The sequence below is a fragment of the Henckelia pumila genome, unplaced genomic scaffold (assembly GCF_033568475.1).
Source record: "Henckelia pumila isolate YLH828 unplaced genomic scaffold, ASM3356847v2 CTG_270:::fragment_3, whole genome shotgun sequence".
Classification (NCBI taxonomy): Eukaryota; Viridiplantae; Streptophyta; class Magnoliopsida; order Lamiales; family Gesneriaceae; genus Henckelia; species Henckelia pumila.
Genome location: NW_027331790.1, coordinates 29307 through 53145, shown reverse-complemented (window position 1 = coordinate 53145; position 23839 = coordinate 29307). Strand labels below are relative to the sequence as shown.

The 23839-nt window shown below is 40.5% G+C and overlaps 2 protein-coding genes across 2 annotated transcripts; both read left to right on the top strand.

Moving 5' to 3' along the window:
- Window positions 1-19327: 19327 nt before the first annotated feature.
- On the top strand, window positions 19328-20428 carry LOC140870880 (uncharacterized). Its single transcript, XM_073273286.1, has 3 exons — window positions 19328-19503; window positions 19633-19780; window positions 19832-20428. The coding sequence occupies exons 1-3, from the start codon at window positions 19328-19330 to the stop codon at window positions 20426-20428; spliced, it is 921 nt and encodes a 306-aa protein (XP_073129387.1).
- A 2344-nt stretch (window positions 20429-22772) lies between these two features.
- Window positions 22773-23108, top strand: LOC140870879 (uncharacterized). Its single transcript, XM_073273285.1, has one exon. It carries the CDS (start codon window positions 22773-22775, stop codon window positions 23106-23108), a length of 336 nt encoding a protein of 111 aa, XP_073129386.1.
- Window positions 23109-23839: the final 731 nt, after the last annotated feature.

Below are 23839 nucleotides of genomic sequence, written 5' to 3'. Positions count from 1 at the left end.
AATCGAGATTATGGACACCAACAGATTGCTCTGCTCTTGTTGTATATCCCTGGAACTGATGGACGAACTGTTCTTCAATCAGGTCCACGAACGGATAATTAATCCCTCTGATAGATTGCACTAGAAAATCTATCAGAAGTTTCTACGAAGAGAGTTAACGAATTTGATCCGTTAAACCAGACTGTAATTCAAAATTCACAGACTGGATTTTCGAGCAGAGGGGAGGGGGGCGGCCACTGTCAGAGAAAAATACTAGGTTTTTTCGAAAATTTGTGACCTGTTGTGTGTAATTTCTATACTGCAATAACTTATTTATAATGTAGGCCGCTAACAGCTTAGGGCCCATTAGTCATAAGTTCAAGCCCGACAAGCAAAGCCCGCATGTTCAGAAATTAATATAAAATTCATCATGACTCCGATTGATAAACCGATTTCACCAATGTGTACAGAAACCATTTCTGCACCTTTTAAAGTCAAGATAAATTTTTCTGAATCCGAATTCAGTGATTTTCAAAAATGCCCATCCCTATGTCATTTTAGGAAATCTTACTCCTCTACTCTTAAATAAGAAGTCCAACTTCTTTGTTCATTAAATTTAACTCTTTAAATTTAACTATCTCAACGGGGATTAAAAATCCATTACTCTGTGTGACCCTCAATGGTTCAGGGATACAGCTAGCCGTGAGCGCACAACTCCTTGTGACTCGGAACAACAATTTCCGACTTGTCCATCGAATCATGGTAAGAGCGCCTAGCAACATCGCCCCATGATTCCCTAGGTATCACTGATAGTGCCTGCAAGAACGAATATATTTTGGTTAGCGTACAGTACGGTCCCTTCATCCATATATCCCGATCGAATCAACAACCATTGGTAAATCGAGAGTCGTTCGAGATTCGATAACTATGCAATACATCTTGAAGATCAAATAGTGACATCGCATGTGCTACTAAGAAACCATTTCTTAAACCACATCATGTACTCTGGCCAGAGATTCGTCACACTAATATCTCCTCAGATCGCATAGGATATCCACACTCGCAAGTATGTGGTGAATCCTTGACAACAAAGCATCGACTCCTATATGTGTTGTAACTGTACCCAATCCCGACACCTGATGACCCCAATAGAGTCGGTAAACGAGTCAAAGCACAGTACTAGCATATAGAGTCTCAATGATGTTTCAAGTAGTAAGGAATAATGGTGTACAACCAAAATCGCGGACTTTATCCACTCGATAAGTGATAACCACTTGGAAAGTCCGGATAGGGTAGTTCGATCATTCATCGTATGAATATCCATTTGCATGTTTCGAACATCTCTATGTTACTTACCAATGAAACGTGGTACTCTGCATCGCAAATGCTAGTCTTAAACTCGAGCGATCCTTATCCTTATTATCGGACGGCTCAATCGACTAGGAACAGTTTAGAATATACAGTGACTATAAGATGTGTTTCATGATAGACATCTCCATGTTCTACCAAATCTTACATACACTATAGTATATTCAAGGTCTTTATCAAAACAACAATAGTATATCACAATATAACAATATGAAGAAAGATAAAGTCATTGCCATTAATAAAAGTGTAAATTATATTAAACAAAAGATTGTTTATACAAAGAGTCATCAAAGCCCTTAGCCACAAGTTGGCTCACTGGGCACCCACTCTTTCAATCTCCCACTTGTCCTAAAGCCAACTAGTCATACTACGTAGACCCATTGCTTTGCGATGTTTGTCAAATAATGGTCCTGGCAAGGGCTTAGTAAGTGGATCAGCGATATTGTCTGCAGAGGCCACTCTTTCGACAGTGATGTCTCCTCTTTCCACAATCTCCCGGATGATGTGGTATTTCCTCAGTACGTGTTTGGATCTTTGATGAGACCTTGGTTCCTTTGCCTGAGCAACGGCACCCGTGTTGTCACAGTACACCGGGACTGGACCAACAACTTCCGGAATAACGCCCAACTCTTGGACGAAATTCCTCATCCAAACGGCCTCTTTAGCAGCAGCTGATGCTGCAATGTATTCTGCCTCAGTGGTGGAATCCGCTGTGTCCTGCTTGGAACTCTTCCAAGAGACAGCACCGCCATTGAGCATGAACACAAATCCAGAGGTTGACTTCGAGTCATCCACGTCACTTTGGAAGCTAGAGTCGGTATAGCCTTCCAATTTTAGTTCTCTTCCTCCATATACCATTACATATTCTTAGTCCTTCGTAAGTACTTAAGAATGTCCTTCACGGCTTTCCAATGCATTTGACCGGGATCAGCTTGATATCTGCTCGTGACACTCATGTTGGAAAACTGGCGTTCAGATCAATCACGATTGATACCCGGTGCAGCGGAAGTTTAAAAATTTTATTATGGAACAATTCCATAGTGTGGGTATCAACCGTTTAACGATTAAATTATAAGTGTGTGTAAAATTAAATAACAATTATTAAATTTTACCTTCAATCTCAAAGCGAGATTATTGGACTCCAACAGATTTCTCTGCTCTTGTTGTCTCTCCCAAGAACTGATGAACTCCTTCAATCAGGTCCACGAATGGAGGTTTAATCCCTCTGATAGATTGCACTAGAAAATCTATCAGAAGTTTTCTACGAAGAGAATAAACGAATTTGATTCGCTATTCCAGACTGCAATTCAAAATCACAGACCGGAATTTCTCACGCAGAGAAGGGAGGGGGCGGCCGAATTTCTTTTGAGAGAGAGCTAGGGTTTTCGATTTTCTGTCTCTCAAATTATGACCAGTTGTGTGTAATTTCTGTACTGCAATAACTTATTTATAATGCAGGCCACTAACAGCTTAGGGCCCATTAGTCATAAGTTGAGGCCCGACAAGCAAAGCCCGCACGTTCAGAAATTAATATAAAATTCATCGTGACTCCGATTGATAAACCGATTTTACCAATGTGCACAGAAACCATTTCTGCACATTTTAAAGTCAAGATAAATTTTCCTGAATCCGAATTCAGTGGTTTCCAAAAATGTCCATCCCTATGTCATTTTAGAAAATCCTACTCCCTTACTCTTATTTAAGAAGTCCAACTTCTTTATTCATTAAATTTAACTCTTTAAATTTAACTATCTCAACGGGGATTAAAACTCCATTACACTGTGTGACCCTCAATGGTTCAGGGATACAGCTAGCCGTGGGCTCACAACTCCTTGTGACTCGGAACAACACTTTCCGACTTGCCCAACGAATCATGGTAAAGCGCCTAGCAACATCGCCCCATGATTCCCTAGGTATCACTGATAGTGCCTACAAGAACCAGTAGATTTTGGTTAGCGTACAGTACGGTCCCTTCATCCATATATCCCGATCGAATCAACAACCATTGGTATATCGAGAGTCGCTCAAGATTCGATAACTATGCAATACATCTTGAAGATCAAATTAGTGACATTGCATGTGCTACTAAGAAACATTTCTTAAATCACATCAAGTACTCTGGCCAGAGATTCGTCACACTAATATCTCCTCAGATCGCATAGGATATCCACACTCGCAAGTATGTGGTGAATCCTTGACAACAATGCATCGACTCCTATATGTGTTGTAACTGTACCCAATCCCGACACCTGATGACCCCCATAGAGTCGGTAAACGAGTCAAAGCACAGTACTAGCATATAGAGTCTCAATGATGTTTCAAGTAGTAAGGACTAATGGTGTACAACCAAAACCGCGGACTTTATCCACTCGATAAGTGATAACCACTTGGAAAGTCCGGATAGGGTAGTTCGATTATTCATCCTATGAATATCCATTTGCATGCTTCGAACATCTCCATGTTCCCTACCAATGAAACGTGGTACTCCGTATCGCAAATGCTAGTCTCAAACTCGAGCGATCCTTATCCTTATTATCGGACGGCTCAATCGACTAGGAACAGTTTAGAATATACAGTGACTATAAGATGTATTTCATGATAGACATCCCCATGTTCTACCACATCTTACATACACTATAGTATATTCAAGGTCTTTATCAAAACAACAATAGTATATCATAATATAACAATATGAAGAAAGATAAAGTCATTGCCATTAATAAAAGTGTAAATTACATTAAACAAAAGATCGTTTGTACAAAGAGTCATCAAAGCCCATAGCCACAAGTTGGCTCACTGGGCACCCACTCTTTCAATCTCCCACTTGCCCTATAGCCAACTAGTCATACTACGTAGACCCATTGCTTCGCGATGTTTGTCAAACAATGGTCCTGGCAAGGGCTTAGTAAGCGGATCAGCGATATTGTCTGCAGAGGCCACTCGTTCGACAGTGATGTCTCCTCTTTCCACAATCTCCCGGATGATGTGGTATTTCCTCAGTACGTGTTTGGATCTTTGATGAGACCTTGGTTCCTTTGCTTGAGCAACGGCACCCGTGTTGTCACAGTACACCGGGACTGGACCAACAAATTCAGGAATGACGCCCAACTCTTGGACGAACTTCCTCATCCAAACGGCCTCTTTAGCAGCAGCTGATGCTGCAATGTATTCAGCCTCAGTGGTGGAATCCGCTGTGGTGTCCTGCTTGGAACTCTTCCAAGAGACAGCACCGCCATTGAGCATGAACACAAATCCAGAGGTTGACTTCGAGTCATCCACGTCACTTTGGAAGCTAGAGTCGGTATAGCCTTCCAATTTCAGATCTCGTCCTCCATATACCATGAACATATTCTTAGTCCTTCGTAAGTACTTAAGAATGTCCTTCACGGCTTTCCAATGCATTTGACCAGGATTAGCCTGATATCTGCTCGTGACACTCAGAGCAAATGCTACATCCGGTCTGGTAGATATCATCCCATACATGATACTACCTATAGCTGACGCATATGGTACATGTGTCATATTCTCTATCTCTGCATCAGTCTTGGGACACATAGACTTGGATAAAGAAACTCCATGACACATGGGTAGATGTCCTCTCTTGGACCCATCCATTGAAAACCGTTTCAATATGGTGTCGATGTAGGTTGATTGAGTGAGTCCTATCATTCTCTTAGATCTATCTCTATAGATCTGTATCCCAAGAATGTAGGATGCCTCACCCAAATCCTTCATCGAGAATCTACCTGATAACCATATCTTTGTTGACTGCAACATCCCTACATCATTCCCAATGAGTAGGATGTCATCAACATAAAGTACTAAGAATTTCACAGCATCCTTAACTACTTTCTTGTACACGCACGGTTCCTCCGGGTTCTTGATGAAACCAAAATCTTTTATTGTTTCATCAAATTTCTGGTTCCAACTTCTTGATGCTTGTTTTAGACCATAAATTGATCTCTGAAGCTTGCATACCTTATGCTCGCTTCCCATGGATGTGAACCCCTCAGGCTGCTTCATATAGATTTCTTCCTTAATGTCTCCATTAAGAAAAGCAGTCTTCACATCCATTTGCCATATCTCATAGTCATACCATGCAGCTATGGCAATAAGGATTCTTATGGACTTGAACATTGCAACTGGTGAAAAGGTTTCATCATAGTCAACTCCTTGTCTTTGAGTGTAACCTTTCGCCACCAATCGCGCCTTGTAGGTCAATACCTTACCATCAGGCCCAAGCTTTCTCTTGTAGATCCATTTACACCCTATTGGAACAATTCCATCAGGAGGATCTACTAAAGACCAAACTTGGTTTGTATGCATTTGAATCCAATTCAGACTGCATAGCTTCAAGCCATAAATTTGAATCTGCATCAGAAATTGCTTCCTTGAAGTTTCTTGGATCACATCCAATGTCGGGTTCATCTTGATCCCCTTCAAGAAGAAGACCATATCGAACAGGAGGTCTAGAAGTCCTCTCGGATCTTCTAGGTTCAGGCGTGTCCAGTAATGGTTCCTGAGGTGTAGGATCGTTATTTTGTATTTCGGGTTCTTCTCGAATTTCTTCGAGTTCCATCATCTCGCCTTTCTTATCCAATAAGAACTCCTTCTCCAAGAAGGTGGCATTCCTCGAAACAAACACCTTTGTTTCAGCAGGATAATAGAAATAATATCCGATTGAATTCTTCGGATACCCTACAAAATAACATAAGCTGGATCGACTATCCAACTTATCTCCCACTGTCCGCTTCACGTAAGCAGGACATCCCCAAATCCTCAAGTACGAATACTTAGGAGCTTTGCCATTCCATAACTCGTATGGTGTTTTGTTCACTGCTTTAGTGTGGACGTTGTTCAACAACAATACCGCCGTTTCAAGCGCATAGCCCCAAAACGAAGGTGGAAGCTCAGTGAAGCTCATCATGGATCGAACCATGTCCAACAAAGTTCGATTACGACGCTCCGATACACCATTCAGCTGTGGCGTCATAGGAGGAGTCCACTGAGAGAGAATCCCATTCTCTTTCAGATAGTCCAAAAACTCGGTACTCAAGTATTCTCCACCTCGATCCGATCTAAGTGCTTTAATACTTTTACCTAGCTTGTTTTCTACTTCATCCTTGAATTCTTTGAACTTTTCAAATGCTTCAGACTTATATTTCATTAAATATAAATATCCATACCTTGAATAATCATCAGTAAAGGTAATGAAGTAGGTGTGGCCATATTGAGTCCCAACTCTAAATGGACCACAAACATCTGTATGGATCAAATCCAACAGATTTTGACTACGCTCAGGTTTCCCCTTAAAAGGAGATTTAGTCATTTTTCCTTTTAGGCAGGATTCACAAGTAGGTAGAGAGTTAATATCAGACATATCAAACATGCCCTCTCCCACTAGCTTGTTCATCCTCCTTGAGGAAATATGACCTAGCCTAGCATGCCAAAGGTTTGCCGGGTTTTGGCTATCGATTTTCCTTTTGTTTGTTGTCGCCGGTTTATCAACATAATTTATTGGAACGTCTTTTAGTTTTAAGTTGTATAGATCGTTTTCAAGTTGTCCATTTCCAATCAAACATTCATTCTTGTAAATATTGCAAATCTCATTCACAAAATTGCAAGAATAACCATCTCTATCTAGCATAGAAACAGAAATAATGTTTTTAATTAAATCCGGAACAAATAAAACATCTCTTAAAAATAACTTAAAACCGTTCTGCAAAATTAAACAAACATCTCCAATGGCTGTAGCTTCAACTCTGGAACCATTCCCGAGCCTCAGCTGGGTCTCACCCATTCTAAGCCTGCGACTTCTTGTCATCACCTGCAAATCATTGCAAATGTGAGATCCACATCCGGTATCCAATACCCAAGAAGTAGTATTAAGTGAAATGTTTATTTCAATATAGAACATACCCTTTGCAGTTCCCAACTGCTCTAGATATTCCTTGTAGTTGCGCTTCCAATGACCGGGCTTCTTGCAGTAATGGCAAACATCCTTGGATTTTCCATTGTTTGAAGCCTTTGTCTTGTGCTTCTTCTCGGGTTCGACTTTCTTGGGTGGGGCAAAACGTTTCTTACCCTTCGTACTTGGCCCCTTCTTAGCAGAAGATGAGGAGCCCACCAAGAAAGCTGGTTTATCCTTCTTTAGTGTGGATTCATATGTCACAAGCATATTGACCATCTCTTCAAGGGTGGCCTCTATCTTGTTCATATTAAAATTTACCACAAATCCGTCAAACGAAGAAGGAAGAGACAGAAGCAGTAAATCCACGTTGAGTTCATGCTCCAACACCAAATCAAGAGTTGCTAACTTCTGTATGAGCCAAATCACTCGTAGCCCATGATCACGGACCGAAGTCCCTTCACGCATGCGACACGTCATTAGCTCCTTAACAGTAGCGAACCTTTCAGCCCTCGATTGAGCCCCAAAAAGTTCCTTGAGTTGAGCGTGAATGTCAGCAGCATTCACGGTGTCCTCAAATCGCCTCTGGAGTTCATCAGACATCGAGGCTTGCATATAGCATTTGGTCTTGATGTCATGGTCCCACCATGCATCAAGTTTGGCCAATTGCTCCGGACTTACGTCAGCTGGTGCTTCCTTCGGAGGTGATTTCTCTAACACGTAGAGCATCTTCTCCGAAGTCAAGACAATCTTCAACTTCCGGAACCATTCCGTATAGTTTGCGCCAGTCAACTTGTTTTGTTCGAGGATCGAGAATAATGGATTACGCGAATTCATTGTATGAAATACTGAAAAGAAAAACAGACATATATCAATGATTGTTTAAGCAATTTACTAAGACATAAAATAGGCGAATTTAATTTTATGAATCTCACTCCCACTATTTTAACAATTTCACTACCCTCTAGTGAAAACGGGAAACTTTTTCCTTAGTGAGAACATGGAGTCCAATTGACAAACTTATGGTCCCGAATAATATCAGCCAACCATAATTCTCAAAAGGTAGAGCCCAATTGCTTCCAAAGCAACCCCCATGTATTTACCTCATGTCCAATAAGGGCCCAATAATATGACGCCGTTTATAGTGACATGTCAAGATGACCCATCAATATTAAGTTGTGATGGACGGTCGCCATGTGGATCCTCCAATAATATGAGCCGATCCCATGGGAGTTCCACCCAACTTACAACATGTGTCGATCTAATGTACAGCTTTCCGACGGACGGGCCCCCCCAATAATATGAGCCGGACCGTATCCGCGGGTAGCATCACATACATTGACCGTTGATGGAAGGTAGGAACATTTAAACAAATTTAAATTTCCTTTATTTATCTTGATATCAATTTTAAATCATATTTAAAATGAGGGATTTTTAATTATGAAAATTTGTCTCATCATTTTTCAATTTATTGTATGCTTGCCGGATTCATACAATTATGTCTAAAACATGCATACAATCATAATATCATATATTATATATAGGATGATCGATTCCATTTCTAATTGACTCGTGGTTGCCAATCACGAGTCTTAGTCCAATCCTAGGTAATATGCAGTATGCAATGCAATCCTATTACATTAGCTTCCAATTTACATTTCTTCGTCTTTATTGTCTGCTGGGCCCACCATCTTCAAATCTTGATCTCCCACTAAATCTAATGTATTTACAATAAATAGCAATGACAAGTAGGGGATACATTTTAGGGGTGGGAACGGGCCATAACCAAGCCCACTTTTATTACATATGACATTCATATTGGGCCATAAACCAGGCCCATTAATAAAACCAACAACAATAAAACAAATGTAAATTCCTAACATACACCTACAAAATTGGTCATGGCAATCGATCATCCTTATCCAATAACATTTAATTCAAAATTAATTTATTGGATATCATGCATATGGCAATTTAAATTTAAACAGGATAAAATCATATTTTACATATAAAATCATATTTTACCTTTTATTAAATAAAATCATATTTTATCTACAGAATCTAATTTTATAGATAAAATCATATTTTACTTAATATATACATAAGATCAAATCTTATCATCAATTGTACCAAAAATAATTGATTTCAAAATTCAATTTAAGGATAAAATATTAAAATTTTCCAAAAATTCAAATTTATCCAAAAATCAATTTTAAAATTTTCGGACTCGAACAATTCGATCCGATGCCTCGTGAACCAATCAAAAACAATTTTTGACCGGACCAAAATAAAATTTTAACACATTAAAATTAATTTAAATAAAAAAATAATTTTTCCCGCGGGCCGCCCGGGACACTCCCGGGCCGGCCTGCACCCGTGGGCGCGGGCCGGGGCAGCCCGGCTGCCCCTTTAGGGCAGCGACAATCGCTGCCCTGGCGGCGCCGTGCGCCGCCCTGGGCAGCGCCGAGCACGGTCCTGCGCAGCGCTGCGCTGGGCAGCGCCGCGCGCGGCCCTGGCGGCGCGGAGCGCCGCCCCTGGGCGGCGCCGTGCGCCGCCGTGGGCGGCGCTGTGCGCCCCTTTTGGGCGGCGCCGTGCGCCGCCCGGGGCAGCGACCGTCGCTGCCCCACCGGGCAGCGATTGGATCGCTGCCCGGGTTTTGCCCGAAAAAAAAAAAATTTTTATTTAAAATATTTATTTTGTTTTAAAAAAAAAACCAAGACCCAAAATTTTTTGTACAATCGATTAATTTAATCGTTTGATCTGAGCAACCTGGCTTTGATACCACTGTTGGAAAACTGGCGTTCAGATCAATCACGATTGATACCCGGTGCAGCGGAAGTTTAAAAATTTTATTATGGAACAATTCCATAGTGTGGGTATCAACCGTTTAACGATTAAATTATAAGTGTGTGTAAAATTAAATAACAATTATTAAATTTTACCTTCAATCTCGAAGCAAGATTATTGGACTCCAACAGATTTCTCTGCTCTTGTTGTCTCTCCCAGGAACTGATGAACTCCTTCAATCAGGTCCACGAATGGAGGTTTAATCCCTCTGATAGATTGCACTAGAAAATCTATCAGAAGTTTTCTACGAAGAGAATAAACGAATTTGATTCGCTATTCCAGACTGCAATTCAAAATCACAGACCGGAATTTCTCACGCAGAGAAGGGAGGGGGCGGCCGAATTTCTTTTGAGAGAGAGCTAGGGTTTTCGATTTTCTGTCTCTCAAATTATGACCAGTTGTGTGTAATTTCTGTACTGCAATAACTTATTTATAATGCAGGCCACTAACAGCTTAGGGCCCATTAGTCATAAGTTGAGGCCCGACAAGCAAAGCCCGCACGTTCAGAAATTAATATAAAATTCATCGTGACTCCGATTGATAAACCGATTTTACCAATGTGCACAGAAACCATTTCTGCACATTTTAAAGTCAAGATAAATTTTCCTGAATCCGAATTCAGTGGTTTCCAAAAATGTCCATCCCTATGTCATTTTAGGAAATCCTACTCCCTTACTCTTATTTAAGAAGTCCAACTTCTTTATTCATTAAATTTAACTCTTTAAATTTAACTATCTCAACGGGGATTAAAACTCCATTACACTGTGTGACCCTCAATGGTTCAGGGATACAGCTAGCCGTGGGCTCACAACTCCTTGTGACTCGAAACAACACTTTCCGACTTGCCCAACGAATCATGGTAAAGCGCCTAGCAACATCGCCCCATGATTCCCTAGGTATCACTGATAGTGCCTACAAGAACCAGTAGATTTTGGTTAGCGTACAGTACGGTCCTTCATCCATATATCCCGATCGAATCAACAACCATTGGTATATCGAGAGTCGCTCAAGATTCGATAACTATGCAATACATCTTGAAGATCAAATTAGTGACATCGCATGTGCTACTAAGAAACCATTTCTTAAATCACATCAAGTACTCTGGCCAGAGATTCGTCACACTAATATCTCCTCAGATCGCATAGGATATCCACACTCGCAAGTATGTGGTGAATCCTTGACAACAATGCATCGAATCCTATATGTGTTGTAACTGTACCCAATCCCGACACCTGATGACCCCCATAGAGTCGGTAAACGAGTCAAAGCACAGTACTAGCATATAGAGTCTCCATGATGTTTCAAGTAGTAAGGACTAATGGTGTACAACCAAAACCGCGGACTTTATCCACTCGATAAGTGATAACCACTTGGAAAGTCCGGATAGGGTAGTTCGATTATTCATCCTATGAATATCCATTTGCATGCTTCGAACATCTCCATGTTCCCTACCAATGAAACGTGGTACTCCGTATCGCAAATACTAGTCTCAAACTCGAGCGATCCTTATCCTTATTATCGGACGGCTCAATCGACTAGGAACAGTTTAGAATATACAGTGACTATAAGATGTATTTCATGATAGACATCCCCATGTTCTACCACATCTTACATACACTATAGTATATTCAAGGTCTTTATCAAAACAACAATTGTATATCATAATATAACAATATGAAGAAAGATAAAGTCATTGCCATTAATAAAAATGTAAATTACATTAAACAAAAGATCGTTTGTACAAAGATTCATCAAAGCCCATAGCCACAAGTTGGCTCACTGGGCACCCACTCTTTCAACTCAGAGCAAATGCTACATCCGGTCTGGTAGATATCATCCCATACATGATACTACCTATGGCTGACACATATGGTACATGTGTCATTTTCTCTATCTCTTCATCAGTCTTGGGACACATAGACTTGGATAGAAAAACTCCATGACACATGGGTAGATGTCCTCTCTTGGACCCATCCATTGAAAACCGTTTCAATATGGTGTCGATGTAGGTTAATTGAGTGAGTCCTATCATTCTCTTAGATCTATCTCTATAGATCTGTATCCCTAGAATATAGGATGCCTCACCCAAATCCTTCATCGAGAATCTACCTGATAACCATATCTTTGTTGACTGCAACATCCCTACGTCATTTCCAATGAGTAGGATGTCATCAACATAAAGTACTAAGAATGTCACAGCATCCTTAACTACTTTCTTGTACACGCATGGTTCCTCCGGGTTCTTGATGAAACCAAAATCCTTTATTGTTTCATCAAATTTCTGGTTCCAACTTCTTGATGCTTGTTTTAGACCATAAATTGATCTCTGAAGCTTGCATACCTTATGCTCGCTTCCCATGGATGTGTACCCCTCAGGCTGCTTCATATAGATTTCTTCCTTAATGTCTCCATTAAGAAAAGAAGTCTTCACATCCATTTTTCATATCTCATAGTCATACCAAGCAGCTATGGCAATAAGGATTCTTATGGACTTGAACATTGCAACTGGTGAAAAGGTTTCATCATAGTCAACTCCTTGTCTTTGAGTATAACCTTTCGCCACCAATCGCGCCTTGTAGGTCAATACCTTACCATCAGGCCCAAGCTTTCTCTTGTAGATCCATTTACACCCTATTGGAACAATTCCATCGGGAGGATCTACTAAAGACCAAACTTGGTTTGTATGCATCGAATCTATTTCCGACTGCATAGCTTCAAGACATAAATTTGAATCCGCATCAGAAATTGCTTCCTTGAAGTTTCTTGGATCACATCCAACATCGGGTTCATCTTGATCCCCTTCAAGAAGAAGACCATATCGAATAGGAGGTCTAGAAGTCCTCTCGGATCTTCTAGGTATAGGCGTGTCCAGCAATGGTTCCTGAGGTGTAGGATCATTATTTTGTAATTCGGGTTCTTCTCGTATTTCTTCGAGTTCCATCATCTCGCCTTTCTTATCCGATAAGAATTCCTTCTCCAAGAAGGTGGCATTCCTTGAAACAAACACCTTTTGTTTCAGCAGGATGATAGAAATAATATCCGATTGAATTCTTCGGATACCCTACAAAATAACATAAGGTGGATCGACTATCCAACTTATCTCCCACTGTCTACTTCACGTAAGCAGGACATCCCCAAATCCTCAAGTACGAATACTTAGGAGCTTTGCCATTCCATAACTCGTATGGTGTTTTGTCCACTGCTTTGGTGTGGACGTTGTTCAACAACAACACCACCGTTTCAAGCGCATAGCCCCAAAACGAAGGTGGAAGCTCAGTGAAGCTCATCATGGATCGAACCATGTCCAACAAAGTTCGATTACGACGCTCCGATACACCATTCAGCTGAGGTGTCATAGGAGGAGTCCACTGAGATAGAATCCCATTCTCTTTCAGATAGTCCAAAAACTCGGTACTTAAGTATTCTCCACCTCGATCCGATCGAAGTGCTTTAATACTTTTACCTAGATTGTTTTCTACTTCAGCCTTGAATTCTTTGAACTTTTCAAATGCTTCAGACTTATATTTCATTAAATATAAATACCCATACCTAGAATAATCATCAGTAAAGGTAATGAAGTAGGTGTGGCCATATTGAGTACCAACTCTAAATGGACCACAAACATCTGTATGGATCAAATCCAACAGATTTTGACTACGCTCAGGTTTCCCCTTAAAAGGAGATTTAGTCATTTTTCCTTTTAGGCAGGATTCACAAGTAGGTAGAGAGTTAATATCAGACATATCAAACATGCCCTCTCCCACTAGCTTGTTCATCCTCCTTGAGGAAATATGACCTAGCCTAGCGTGCCAAAGGTTTGCCGGGTTTTGGCTATCGATTTTCCTTTTGTTTGTTGTTGCCGGTTTATCAACATAATTTATTGGAACGTCTTTTAGTTTTAAGTTATATAGATCATTTTCAAGTTGTCCATTTCCAATCAAACATTCATTCTTGTAAATATTGCAAATCCCATTCACAAAATTGCAAGAATAACCATCTCTATCAAGCATAGAAACAGAAATAATGTTTTTAATCAAATCTGGAACAAATAAAACATCTCTCAAAAGTAAATTAAAACCGTTCTGCAAAATTAAATAAATATCTCCCACAGCTTTAGCTTCAACTCTGGAACCATTTCCGAGCCTCAGCTGGGTCTCACCCATTCTAAGCCTGCGACTTCTTGTCATCACCTGCAAATCATTGCAAATGTGAGATCCACATCCGGTATCCAATACCCAAGAAGTAGTATTAAGTGAAACATTTATTTCAATATAGAACATACCCTTCGCAGTTCGCAACTGCTCTAGATATTCCTTGCAGTTACGCTTCCAATGACCGGGCTTCTTGCAGTAATGGCAAACATCCTTGGATTTTTCCATGTTTGAAGCCTTTGTCTTGTACTTCTTATCGGGTTCGATTTTCTTGGGTGGGGCAGAACGTTTCTTACCCTTTGTACTTGGCCCCTTCTTAGCAGAAGAAGAGGAGCCCACCAAGAAAGCCGGTTTATCCTTCTTTAAAGTGGATTCATATGTCACAAGCATATTGACCATCTCTTCAAGGGAGGCCTCTATCTTGTTCATATTGAAATTCACCACAAATCCGTCAAACGAAGAAGGAAGAGATAGAAGTAGTAAGTCCACGTTGAGTTCATGCTCCAACACCAAATCAAAGGTTACCAACTTCTGTATGAGCCAAATCACTCGTATCCCATGATCACGGACCGAAGTCCCTTCACGCATGCGACACGTCATTAGCTCCTTTACAGTAGCGAACCTTTCAGCCCTCGATTGAGCCCCAAAAAGTTCCTTGAGTTGTACGTGAATGTCAGCAGCATTCACGGTGTCCTCAAATCGCCTCTGGAGTTCATCAGACATCGAGGCTTGCATATAGCATTTGGCCTTGATATCATGGTCCCACCATGTATCAAGTTTGGCTAACTCTTCCGGACTTATGTCAGCTGGTGCTTCCTTCGGAGGAGATTTTTCTAACACGTAGAGCATCTTCTCCGAAGTCAAGACAATCTTCAACTTACGGAACCATTTCGTATAGTTTGCGCAAGTCAATTTATTTTGTTCGAGGATCGAGAAAAGTGGATTACGCGAATTCATCTTTATGAAATACTGAAAATAAACAGACAAATATCAGTGATTGTTTAAGTAATTTACTAAGACATAAAATAGGCAGAATTTATTTTATGAATCTCACTCCCACTATTTTAACGATTTCACTACCCTCTAGTGAAAATGGGAAACTGTTTTCCTTAGTGAGAACATGGAGTCCAATTGACAAATTATGGTCCCGAATAATATCAGCCAACCATAATTTTCAAAAGGTAGAGCCCAATTGCTTCCAAAGCAACCTCCACGTTTTTACCTCATGTCCAATAAGGGCCCAATAATATGACGCCATTTATTGTGACATGTCAAGATGACCCATCAATATTAAGTTGTGATGGAAGGTCGCCATGTGGATCCCCCAATAATATGAGCCGATCCCATGGGAGTTCCACCCAACTTACAACATGTGTCGATCCAATGTACATCTTTTCGACGAACGGGCCCCCCCAATAATATGAGCCGGACCGTATCCGCGGGTAGCATCTCATACATTGATCGTTGATGGAAGGTAGGAAAATTTAAACAAATTTAAATTTCCTTTATATATCTTGATATCAATTTTAAATCATATTTAAAATGAGGGATTTTAATTTTGAAAATTTGTCTCATCATTTTTTAAAATTTTTGTATGCTTGCCGGATTCACACAATTTTGTCTAATACATGCATACAACAATAATATCACATATTATATAGGATGATCGATTCCATTTCTAATAGACCCGTGGTTGCCAATCACGAGTCTTAGTCCAATCCTAGGTAATATGCAGTATGCAATGCAATCTTATTACATTGTGCTTCCAATTTACATTTCTTCTGTCTTTATTGTCTGCTGGGCCCACCTCCATCTTCAAATCTTCATCTCCCACTAAATCTAATGTATTTACAATAAATAACAATGACAAGTAGGGGATACATTTTTGAGGGCTGGGAACGGGCCATAAACCAAGCCCACTTTTATTACATATGACAATTCATATTGGGCCATAAACCAGGCCCATTAATAAATCCAACAACAATAAAAACAAATGTAAATTCCTAACATACACCTACAAAATTGGTCATGGCAATCGATCATCCTTATCCAATAACATTTAATTCAAAATTAATTTATTGGATAACATGCAATGGCAATTTAAATTTAAAAGGATAAAATCATATTTCATATATAAAATCTTATTTTACATACAAAATCATATTTTATCTTTCTATCAAATAAAATCATATTTTATCTATAAAATCCAATTTTATACATAAAATCATATTTTACTCAATATATCCATAAGATCATATCTTATCATCAATTGTACCAAAAATAATTAATTTCAAAATTCAATTTAACGGATAAAATATTTAAATTTTCCAAAAATTCAAATTTATCCAAAAATCAATTTTAAAATTTTCGGACTCGAACAATTCGATCCGACGCCTCGTGGACCAATCAAAAACAATTTTCGATCGGACCAAAAATAGAATTTTAACATATTAAAATTTTAATTTAAAAATTAAAAATAATTTTTCGCGGGCCGCCCGGAACACTCCCGGGCTGCCCGCGCCCCAAAAGGGGCTCGGGCCGGGCAGTCCGGCTGCCCCTAGGGCAGCGCCGTGCGCCGCCCGGGGCAGCGACCATCGCTGCCCCCCCCGGGCAGTGATCCAATCGCTGCCCGGGTTTTGCCCGAAAAAAAAAATTTTTATTTTTAAAATATTTATTTTGTTTCAAAAACCGAGGCTTAAAAATTTTTGTACAATCGATTAATTTAATCGCTTGATCTGAGCAACCTGGCTCTGATACCACTGTTGGAGAACGCGTCGATCAGATCAATCAGAATTGATACCCGGTGCAGCGGAAGTTTAAAAATTTTATATGGAACGATTCCATAATGGGTATCAAAACTTAACGATTAAATTGTGTGTGTAAAAATTAAATAACAATTATAAATTTTTACCTCCAATCTCGAATCGAGATTATGGACACCAACAGATTGCTCTGCTCTTGTTGTATATCCCTGGAACTGATGGACGAACTGTTCTTCAATCAGGTCCACGAACGGATAATTAATCCCTCTGATAGATTGCACTAGAAAATCTATCAGAAGTTTCTACGAAGAGAGTTAACGAATTTGATCCGTTAAACCAGACTGTAATTCAAAATTCACAGACTGGATTTTCGAGCAGAGGGGAGGGGGGCGGCCACTGTCAGAGAAAAATACTAGGTTTTTTCGAAAATTTGTGACCTGTTGTGTGTAATTTCTGTACTGCAATAACTTATTTATAATGTAGGCCGCTAACAGCTTAGGGCCCATTAGTCATAAGTTCAAGCCCGACAAGCAAAGCCCGCATGTTCAGAAATTAATATAAAATTCATCATGACTCCGATTGATAAACCGATTTCACCAATGTGTACAGAAACCATTTCTGCACCTTTTAAAGTCAAGATAAATTTTTCTGAATCCGAATTCAGTGATTTTCAAAAATGCCCATCCCTATGTCATTTTAGGAAATCTTACTCCTCTACTCTTAAATAAGAAGTCCAACTTCTTTGTTCATTAAATTTAACTCTTTAAATTTAACTATCTCAACGGGGATTAAAAATCCATTACTCTGTGTGACCCTCAATGGTTCAGGGATACAGCTAGCCGTGGGCTCACAACTCCTTGTGACTCGGAACAACAATTTCCGACTAGCCCATCGAATCATGGTAAGAGCGCCTAGCAACATCGCCCCATGATTCCCTAGGTATCACTGATAGTGCCTGCAAGAACCAATAGATTTTGGTTAGCGTACAGTACGGTCCCTTCATCCATATATACCGATCGAATCAACAACCATTGGTAAATCGAGAGTCGTTCGAGATTCGATAACTATGCAATACATCTTGAAGATCAAATAGTGACATCGCATGTGCTACTAAGAAACCATTTCTTAAACCACATCATGTACTCTGGCCAGAGATTCTTCACACTAATATCTCCTCAGATCGCATAGGATATCCACACTCGCAAGTATGTGGTGAATCCTTGACAACAAAGCATCGACTTCTATATGTGTTGTAACTGTACCCAATCCCGACACCTCATGACCATAATAGAGTCGGTAAACGAGTCAAAGCACAGTACTAGCATATAGAGTCTCAATGATGTTTCAAGTAGTAAGGACTAATGGTGTACAACCAAAATCGCGGACTTTATCCACTCGATAAGTGATAACCACTTGGAAAGTCCGGATAGGGTAGTTCGATTATTCATCGTATGAATATCCATTTTCATGTTTCGAACATCTCTATGTTCCTTACCAATGAAACGTGGTACTCTGCATCGCAAATTCTTGTCTCAAACTCGAGCGATCCTTATCCTTATTATCGGACGGCTCAATCGACTAGGAACAGTTTAGAATACACAGTGACTATAAGATGTGTTTCATGATAGACATCTCCATGTTCTACCACATCTTACATACACTATAGTATATTCAAGGTCTTTATCAAAACAACAATAGTATATCACAATATAACAATATGAAAAAAGATAAAGTCATTGCCATTAATAAAAGTGTAAATTATATTAAACAAAATATTGTTTATACAAAGAGTCATCAAAGCCCTTAGCCACAAGTTGGCTCACTGGGCACCCACTCTTTCAGAATTCACATCTTTCACTCCTTTGCGCATAAGCAAATCCCGAGCTCTACAAATTTGTGATGATCGGAAACTCACACAAAGGCCTCCATGGACTGAGAAGGGACCTCGAAATAGGGTATCTGATAAATATTGTCACTTTCACAATGAGTATGGGCATACTACGGAGGGCTGTCGTCAATTAGATCAAGATATTGAAAGGATAATACAACAACATTCTGTATTAAAAAATATATTGATCCGTCAAGAGGGGTATCGCCCGAACAGGAGACAACGAGGAAGATAGAGACAGAGAGCCACGACTGCTCCTCCCCACGAAGATTTCAATCGCCCAAATCAGGGCTAGCCCAGGGATGACCGAGCTCATCAAAGACTGACTTCGCCTGCTTGAGGAATTATCAACATGATTTCTGGAGGTCCTACTGATGGAGATTCCAATCGAGCTAGGAAAACTAGCAGCAGAAAATTAATAAATATGGAGATTGACAATCAGATTGTCCATAATGGCACGACCCTCTCTTTTGGGCCGGAAGATTTGAAAGGTGTTTCTAGCAACCATAATGATGCGCTGGTAATAAGGGTCATGGTCGCAAATTATGATGTAACCCGGATATTTGTGGATTCAGGCAGTTCTGTCAATGTTCTATTCTAGTAAGCAATAAATCAAATGCATCTGGGGCAGTACAAGATGGAGCCCGTCGTAACATCACTCTTTGGTTTCACGGGTCATGCAATTCGACCTGTTGGGTTAGTGCATCTACCCCTAACTCTTTGAAAAAGCAACGGTCGCAAGACCAGGATTGTGAGTTTCATTATAGTAGATGCTCCATATGCATATAATTTCATACTAGGTAGACCTTCCATGACCACTTTCATGGTTGTCGCATCAGCTCTGCATCAGAAAATGAAGTTCCCAGTTGGTAATGAGGTCGGTGAAGTACAAGGTGATCAAGTTATTGCTCGCAAGTGTTATGTGTAGGAGGTCAGAATAGAGCAAAAGGTGACCAGGACTGATAGTGATGACATATCTGGACTTTCTGGCATGGAAAAGGGCAACCTAATAGAGGACACATCTGTCACTGCTGAAGAAGAAATTGAGGAAATCATGATCTCACCTCCTTCTGTGATGGTAAAAATTGCTCGCACCCTTGAAGCACAGTTAAAGCAACCTTTATTGGAATGCTTGGAAAAAAATAAAGATTTTTTCGCATGGTCAGTGTCAGACCTGATAGGGGTACGCCGGGAGGTAGCAGAACACAAGCTTAATGTAATAAAGGGTTGTCGTCTTATTATCCAAAAGAAACGACATTTTGGTCCTGAAAAAGATGCGATAATAAAGGAACAAGTAGACAAGTTACTCAGGGCTGGACACATTAAGGAAATCCACTTCCCGACCTGGTTGTCTAACATAGTTCTAGTTCCAAAGTCTTCTGGCAAATGGCGCATGTGTGTGGACTTTTGGGATTTGAACAAGGCCTGTCCGAAAGACTGTTACCCTTTACCTAGAATCGATCAGCTTGTCGATTCAATTGCAGGTCATGAACTGCTCAGTTTCTTAGATGCTTATCAGGGGTAACATCAGATCCTTTTAGCTAAGGGAGACAAGGACAAGGTGAGTTTCGTAACTTCTATAGGAACGTATTGTTACGAGGTCATGCCATTTGGGCTCAAAAATGCCGGGGCTACATATCAAAGGTTGATGGACAAAGTATTCAAACACCAAATTGGCAAAAACATTGAAGTTTATGTGGATGATATCCTAATCAAGACCCGAACTGCCGACCATTTCATTGCCGACCTAACTCAAATCTTTCAGACGTTGAAAAATTATCAGCTGAAGTTAAATCCTAACAAATGCACCTTTGGAGTCAGGGCTGGCAAGTTCTTGGGTTACATGGTTACAAGAAGGGGAATTGAGGCCAATCCTGAAAAAGTGCAGGCTATCATCTCTATGAGTTCACCCCGTAATATACAGGAGGTACAAAGGTTAACATGAAAAATTACAGCATTAGCTCGGTTCATAAGTAGGTCGGCGGACAAAAGTCTCCCTTTTTTCAAAGCATTACGAAAGACGAAAATTTTTGAATGGAATGAGGAAAGTGAGAAGGCTTTTCAAGATTTGAAAGCCTACTTAAAGCAATTGCCCGTCTTGAATAAGCCCACTCAAGGGGAAGAACTGTTCCTCTATTTGGCGGTTACTCCTCGAGCAGCCAGTTTGGTCCTAGTCAGGAAGGAAGGAATAAATCATCAGCCCGTTTACTTTGTGAGCCATGCCTTAAAGGGAGCCGAACTCCATTACTTAACTCAGGAGAAGCTGGCCTTAGCTCTAGTCATCACAGCAAGAAAATTAAGGCCTTGTTTTCTCTCGCATCCCATTACCATACTCACTAATAGTGCTTTGGGAAAAATTACATCTAACCCAGATGCATCAGGCAGATTGGTCAGGTGGATCACAGAACTAAGCTAATATGATATAAAATTTGAGCCCAGATCAGCCATAAAATCTCAAGCCCTAGCTGACTTCTTGGCAGAGACAGTTCAGTTAGATCAAGAAGAGCTATGGAGGATTTTTGTCGACGGGTCATCATGTCAAACAGGAAGTGGAGCTGGAATTGTTATCATATCGCCTTGGGGGGAAGAAAATAATATCTCCATTAGGTTGGACTTCCGAGACTCTAATAATAAAGCAGAATATGAGGCATTATTGCTTGGACTCAAGGCGGCGCGGAATTTGGGAATTTCCCGGGCTACTCTATACTCCGATTCCCAATTATCCATTCAGCAGAGCAATGGAAAGTTTGAAATCAAAGATGATAAGATGATGAAATATGCTAAGGCATTAGACAAAGCCAAGGAAGGATTTACCGAGCTGAACTTGGAGCTCATTCCCCGAGTTGAGAATATCAAGGACGACCATTTGGCTCGCATAGCCAGTGCCTTGTGTGACAAACCTGAGCCCATTGTTTCAGGTCAGGAGCTCGTATCTCAGTTGGAAACTCTTGATGACATGATAGCTCAAGTACCAGAAGGGGATGGAGATATGATATACACAAATATCTGACTACGAAAGAACTACCGAGTGATAATAAGAAAGCTAAGGAGATAAAACTAAGGGCACTTCGTTTCGTCATGATCGACCAAATTTTGTTTAAGAGATCTTTCTCTCAACCTTTATTAAAATTTTTGGGTCCCGACAAGGCAAATTATGTATTACGGGAAATTCATGAAGGTTCTTGCGGAAGTCACCTCGGCAGTCTTGCCCTAGCTCGGAAAGCTCTTTTAGCTGGTTTCTTTTGGCCCACTATGCGAAAAGATTCATCAGTCCTGGTCAACTCATGTTATAATTGACCGAAACATGCTAACTTACAATGGAGACCTGCAGAATACATGAAGGCAGTGGTGGCTGCATGTCCTTTTAATCAATGAGGAATGGATATTGTTGGGTCATTCCCCATCAGCACGGGACAAAGGAAGTTCTTGATAGTTGCGGTTGATTATTTTTCTAAATGGGTAAAGGCCGAACCTCTAGCTCAAATTACAAAAAAATAAGTGCTCAATTTTCTTTGGAAAAATTTAGTGTGTCGTTTTGGGATCCCGCGCAGGTTGGTTTCAGACAATGGGAGATAGTTCTGTGGACTAAAGTCCGAGCATGGTGTCAAGAAATGAATATTGAGCAAATTTTCACGTCTGTAGCGTACCCACAATGGAATGGACAGGTCGAAGTCACCAACAGAACAATAGTGCAAGCCCTCAAAACAAGACTGGATACAGTCAAGGGCAAGTGGGTGGAAGAACTCCCTTCAGTACTCTGGTCATACCGGACTACAGCCTGATCTGGGACGGGCGAAACACCGTTCAGCATGGTTTATGGCACTGAGGCTGTCTTTCCAGCAGAGATAGGGTAGGAAAGTGTGCGGATAATGGCATATGGAGAAAACAACCAAGAGTTGTGGGCCATGGATTTGGACTTGCTGGAAGAACATAGGACCCGGGCAGCAATAAGGCTTACAGCTTATTGCAAGCGAATGACCCAGGCCTATAATAAAAGAGTATACCCTAAGGTCTTCAAGGAAGGAGACCTGGTCATGCGAAAAATCCAACATCAAGGAGAAAGAGGAAAGCTGGATGCAAAGTATGAAGGGCCATTCAAGGTGACAGGAAAAGCTGGAATAACTGCTTATTACTTGGAAGATGCCCAAGGCAAGAAAGGTAAAAGACCGTGGAATGCTCAACACTTGAAAAGATACTACCCTTAATAGCTCAGTTCAGGTCTGTTTTTGTGTTACTGAGCTGGTCCCCATCTATATAGTCATATTTTTGCTATTTAGTCTTTAATTATGTTTCAAGAGTCAGTCCTGTTGCTACAAGTTAGTATGTTTTATTATAATTTTTGAAAAGCACTCTCTTATTAGCATTTTATCACTTGAAACATCACTCAAAGCCCAGACAGGTCTGACATACAAAGTTCACATCAATGGCCCACATCAGTGGAACTCAAAGTCCAGGCAGGTTTGACATACAAAGTCCACATCAGTGGCCCACATCAGTGGAACTCAAAGCCCGGGCAGGTCTGGCACTCATAGTCCACTTCAGTGGCCTACATCAGTGGAACTCAAAGCCCAGGCAGTTCTAGCACTCAAAGTCCACTTCTGTGGCCCACATCAGTGGAACTCAAAGCCCAGACAGGTCTGTCACTCAAAGTTCACTTAAGTGGCCCACATCAGTGGAACTCAAAACCCAGGCAGGTCTGGCACTTAAAGGCCAAGCAAGTCTGTCATATCAAATTCATATCAGTATTATTAAATGATCAGCCAGGACTGGTTTAAAGAACCCACATGAACGGTACAAAAAAGTCCAAATAGGATTCGATCTCAAAGACTGCAGTCGGGCCCTTATAAATTTATACTTGATAAATTTTATGGCTTTTGTTATACAGCCAGTCCGGATGCATGTAGGTCGGGACCTTATAAATTGACATGATAAATTT